This window comes from Panicum virgatum, chromosome 9K, assembly GCF_016808335.1.
Source record: "Panicum virgatum strain AP13 chromosome 9K, P.virgatum_v5, whole genome shotgun sequence".
Taxonomy (NCBI): Eukaryota; Viridiplantae; Streptophyta; class Magnoliopsida; order Poales; family Poaceae; genus Panicum; species Panicum virgatum.
The window spans coordinates 14,695,956-14,701,955 of NC_053144.1; the positions used below are offsets into that span (position 1 = coordinate 14,695,956).

The window sequence follows — 6,000 nt, forward strand, 5'->3', positions numbered from 1 at the left end:
TAAGAACCTTAACCGAGTCAACAAAAAAAGAGAACAATGTATGATTATTTGTCAACATCCATGACCAAGCACAAGCACTTCTAAGCTCTGTAGCGATCCCCTCCAACCCCCACCAAAATCCAATATATATACAACCACATCGAATTCCGAAAACTATACCACAGTACTGCACACTCTCTCTTTATTCCCCTCCCAATCAAACTCCAAAAATCCTGTCAAAATGGCGGCTTTGTCAAGGCCTATGACAGGCAAGAGAGCTCTCCGACACCTCCTCCTCCTCTGCCTCCTCCTCCCCTGTCTCTCCCAACCACTCCCGGCTCCTTCCCCCTCGCCGACGGCGGCGCCTCCGCCGACGTTCCCCCTCTCGCCGTTCAACGACCGCCTCGACGCGGCGTACATCGCGCTGCAGGCGTGGAAGCACGCCATCACCGAGGACCCCAAGAACCAGACCGCCAACTGGTGCGGGCCCTTCGTGTGCAACTACACCGGCGTCTTCTGCACGGCGGCGCCCGACGACCCGCACATCCTCACCGTCGCCGGCGTCGACCTCAACCACGGCCGCATCGCCGGGTTCCTCCCCGACCACATCGGCCTCCTCGCCGACGTCGCGCTCCTCCACCTCAACTCCAACCGCTTCCACGGCACGCTGCCGGGGTCGATGCAGCACATGCGCCTCCTCTTCGAGCTCGACGTCAGCAACAACCTCCTCTCCGGCGAGTTCCCGGCGTTCCTCACCTCGCTGCCGTCGCTCAAGTACCTCGACCTGCGCTTCAACAAGTTCGACGGGCAGCTCCCCGACACCGTGTTCGGCCGGCAGCTCAGCCTGGACGCGCTGTTCGCCAACAACAACCGCTTCAACGTGACCCTGTCGTCGCGGGCCCTGACCAACTCCACGGCGTCCGTCATCGTGCTCGCCAACACCGAACTCAAGGGCTGCCTGCCGCCGAGCATCGGCGACATGGCCGACACGCTGGTGGAGCTCGTCCTCCTCAACACCAGCATCAACTCCTGCATCCCGCCGGAGATCGGCAAGCTCAAGAAGCTCAAGGTGCTGGACCTCAGCCGCAACGAGCTCGCCGGGGAGCTGCCGGAGAGCATCGGCGACATGGAGAGCCTGGAGGTGCTCAACGTGGGGTACAACCAGCTGTCCGGCGTGCTGCCGGAGAGCATCTGCATGCTGCCCAAGCTCAAGAACCTCACCGTCGCCGGCAACTACTTCTGCAGCGAGCCGGTGTCGTGCCTCCACGTGCCCCTGCGCGACGACCGGATGAACTGCATCCCCGAGTGGCCCCACCAGCGCACGCACGAGGAGTGCATCGCCTTCGAGCACCGCCCGCCGGTGCACTGCGGCGCCGACGGCTGCATTCTTCATCACCCGCTGTGAAGAAGAAGCTCATAGATGTGTTTGGTAGACTGCGAAGCTGCCTGCATGCACGCATGTGGGTTCTAGAAACAGTGCTCCATCTTGCTACAATTTAAAAATGGTTCCTAATTAAGTACAAAAGTTAAATTGGGTTATAAATTCGCGTGTATCTGGTATATTAGGTGTTGGCCTTTGTTCTTTTTCTTGTAACTGTTTTTTTTACCACAGAAAAGGCATATTGCTAATGTAACCCAACACAGATGTGACATGTAACTATATATGCCTCTAGCTCAAATAAGAATTTGAATAAGGGGGTGCGAAAGTCCTGATTGATCACTATCTCTCTGCATCTTGTTTTTCATTATAATCTTTATATTATATTGCCAAATACTCCTCCCATATACTATCCCTATCCGGTAGTTACACACTTGCTAATTAATCAACCATAAAAGTCGTATTTTTGTTTAAATATAAAGCTACAGTGCCTACTATTAGCATGATGTGTGCAACCATAGTTAAACCTAAAGAACATGTATGGAGATTAGATTCATAACAACCTGCACCCATTAGCTTAATAGTTCTTGCCTAATATTATTAGGTTGCATTAAGGCATATCTTAACGTTATCTAACTATTTTCATAAAATTTATATGTATCTTAACATTAACTCAAACTCTAGTCCACCACTTATGATCTAAATAATGGTAGTGTGATGCACAAACTAGCTACAACATGATCTATCTCCATCCATCAAATCTTTGGTCACTTTTGATGTGTATGGCTCAACTAGAAAAGTTAAAAAGAAGCGGAAATAGAGGATGCTCATAATGACCCCTAGCTTTAAACTACCTGCAATAAACCAAAAGAAACGGGTGGTACTTTGCATGTTTTCGAACTCTGAATGTCATACTTGATATATGAACATATGTTTATGCCTTTTAATCCTCAATTTGTTGTTCCCATCAATTGTTTTCCTCTAAATGTTATTGCATTGGCTTCTGTTGCAATCAAAATTTGTCGTTTTTTGTGGGACTTTTTTTTTACTTTATCCTCCTTTTCCACATAGATTAAAGAGCCGTGTGAAATTAGTTTTAAAGTGCTTGGTCATTTTGATGCCTAGCAATTGGGGAAAAGTGGTGAAATGGACCATATAAAGTTAGGATTTTTGTGTCAAAATGGACTTATATCTTTGACTTACTACACACACTCAACGGATCAATGCATTCATTTGGTTGAAAACCATAAATTAATTGGACTTTGGTCTTTTTATGGTTCACAATTGGAGATTAAGAACTGCATTCGTTTCAAGATGTGGTCCATATGAATAAAGGAATTGATGATAAATGGTAAAGGAACATTATTAACAAACGAAGATTCTTGGGACGGGTTAGTTCTCACAATTGTCCTATTTATATATATCTTATATATGACCCACATTTCATTATATGCATACACTATATGTAGTGTAGGCCTTTTTCTTCACCAGCCGATCAATCCAAAGGTCAAAAGCATTATTTCCTGCCCTTTTTTTTTGTCATAACGCAAAGAATGATGGTGACCATTAATATCATAAGTCGATTTTGTAAAGTCGGGACAAGCTTTTATGACATATTCCAATTGTTAAAATTGACCAAGAATAATAGTGTGTAAAGTTGATTACACGATCAAGATCCCAAAAGGTGAGCCAATGATGATGCGTCCACTTACAGAGTCATTTGCTACTATGAAGCTTCGATCATAGTATATTTTGTAGTCAATACGTGGGGGGTCACATAACTTTGTTGATAATGACCTGGTACCTCTTAAATAATCTAGATAAGTACTTTTCTTGGCAGTAAATGACAGAAGCGTCAACCGATTAGCCGTTCGAGACCGATAAAGAAAGGATTGGAAAATGACTAATTGTACAAAGCAATGGAGTTAAGGAGAAAGCAGCAGCCGCAGTGTCATTTTATCTCTAAGAGAGAGTTTGCTATAGTCTTTCTTGAGGAAGCATGCATGATGCATGTGTTAGCAATAATTGTCACAACATCATGATCAAGATCCAGGGGGTTGCCCTAGGATGATATAGATTCCATAGCAATAGCATTTGTATGTGCCATAAGTACTGAATTTAAACGCCCTTTTGCCATGAAGCTGAACGTACGTGTTGCGTCTTAGTTGTTCTATATGGTGTCAATGAAAAGCAGCCACATCTAGCCAAAACTACAGGCCAGATGTGTTGTCGTAGTGATAGGTTATGGGCACACTGCTGCTTGTATCATCAAGGGGCATGCAAAATATTAATAAGGATTGTATAAAGTGTATGGAACATCATCTGTGTATAATTAATCAAAAGTAAAAGAACTCATGTGCGTGATGGAAAAGAAAGACTATATATAGGCAGGTACTACCAGACAGTGCAAATATATATCCTGTGGTGGTAAGTGGAGTGCTAAGTGCAATATATATCCCTTCTGTGTTGCTGATGCACCATCATGATGGATCCAAGTGATCTTTACTATTTAGTTTTTGTTGATGAGGTGGCTATATTATGTAGAGCCATGCATTTAGGTAGCCAATCTCTTTCTGCTTCCCACAAGTGGCTCTAGGGATAATGAACCCTCCTCCTGCTGTATAGAACGTTACTTCTGAACAAAATTAATAGAAGTCTGTTGTTGTAGCAGTACGTGAAAGGGAAGAACAGAAGTATAAACATAGGCTGGCTTAATTAATTAATAGAAGTGGGGAAGGAAAACCCTTTTATGTTCTTTTCTTTGCTCCCTTTGTTTTTATTTACATACCATATTAGGTTTATCCTAAGTCAAATTTAGCCAACTTAATTTAACCAAATTTATAGAAGAAAATAATAATATTTATAATACCAAATTTATTTCGTTGAATCCGCCATGAAATATATATTGATGGTGCATATCTTAGGTAGTATATAGTTGTTGCTATATTTTTCTATAGGCTTGATCACATTTAGCCAAATTTGACTTAGGACAAATCTAATACGACATGTATATAAAAACGGAAGTGAGAAGAATATTACTGTCGTAATTTGCATTGCCTGCTTACACATGATCATCATTACATTTCTCTTGATGACTGTGACGTTAAAGAGCACAAACTGTTACAAAATGAGAGAGAGGATCATCTGATGATAGCTAATAATGTTTCTCATATATAATTCGTATGCATTTCTTTTCAAAAATATATAATCGGTATCCATATGTAGTGAAAGCTGTGTATAGAGAGACTCAGAGATTATTCCTTCCTGGGGCAACAAAGCATGCAGGCAGGCTGGTGGTGTGTGGCCTTTCTGGTTAGCCGTCGCAATTAGGCACGATCTGCTTTGTAGCATGTCGGGCCCGTCCCTTTGACCAAGCATTTCTCATCTTACTGTTCATCGGTCTTGCTTGGCGGAGTCAAATCCAAGATAGATAAGCACATCATGTGGCTGTGGCACACCGGGCAGGGAGCCGCTAGTCATTAGCTAGCTAGCTCAATCCGCCCCAGCAATCATAAAGTTCAGATAAATTAAGCTTTGAAGCATCAAATAGCTAGGAGTATAATAAAAGGAGAGCAATTAAGCAAACTAGCTTATTAATCCGTATTCCCGCACGGACTAAATAAAATTAATATAAAAATAAAATTTATAGCCAATAATTATAGGGAACATAATTATCTATCCACCCTCTTTCAACTATTAAATATTCTAACACATACTCGAAAACATATTTTTATCATTTTCTAGTTGCGATAAATTTCCTTTTGCATCACACCTCCATTGAGTTTTTTTATTTTTTAATACGATTTCTTACAAAAATTACGGAATAATACTCCGAATTTGATAAATTTTAAAAATAGGTCATGATCGAGCACACGATATCGAGATTTCGTATCTGAGCAGACAAAATTTGCTGGTTTCGTCCACTGAACGGACGAAAACAATTTTTGTCCAACCATTTAACGAAAATTATATTTTTGTAGATGAAAATAGAAAGGGGAGTTGGGAGTAGAAAAGTCGGCCCAGTCAATATGGCGTGGGCCGCCAACTGGTGTAGCTATCGCAGATAAAACTAGGCGTTATGGTATGGGCCCGTGAGAGCTAAGCTTTGGCGTGGTTGACAGTCGAGATTTCAGAGCTCGAGTGGAACAGGATGCATGCGCAACATTTAGGCCGTGTTTAGTTCGGTGGCGTGGAAACGAAATTTTTTTTTCGACGGAATCTTGCTAATTTGAAATACTAAATGAAGTCTATTTACAAAACTTTTTGCACAGATGTGTTGTAAATCGCGAGACGAATCTAATGATGCTAATTAATCTATGATTAATCAATAATTAGTTGATGGTTACTGTAGCGTCACTGTCCCAAATTATGGATTAAGTAGGCTAATTAGATTCGTCTCGCGATTTACAGCCCATCTATGCAAAAAGTTTTGTAAATAGACTTCATTTAATACTTCAAATTAGCAAGATTTCTTAGCAAAATTTTTATGTTTTTGTGTTTTTGCGTTTATGGTGTTGGAACTAAACAGCGCCTTACTTTTTCTCTCTGTGTATGTGATAAAAAAAATGGTACGTGCACATCCCAAAGAGTGTGTTGGAAGGCGAAAAATGAATGGCACAGTCCGGTTCATTTGCTGCATCACC

General features: G+C 42.2%; 1 protein-coding gene across 1 annotated transcript; it reads left to right on the top strand.

Annotated features, from left to right (window-relative positions):
* The first annotated feature begins 142 nt into the window (after nt 1–142).
* LOC120650290 (leucine-rich repeat extensin-like protein 6) lies at nt 143–1,702 on the top strand. The gene has a single exon (XM_039927352.1). The coding sequence runs from the start codon at nt 221–223 to the stop codon at nt 1,382–1,384; it is 1,164 nt and encodes a 387-aa protein (XP_039783286.1). The 5' UTR covers nt 143–220; the 3' UTR covers nt 1,385–1,702.
* The last annotated feature ends 4,298 nt before the right edge of the window (nt 1,703–6,000 follow it).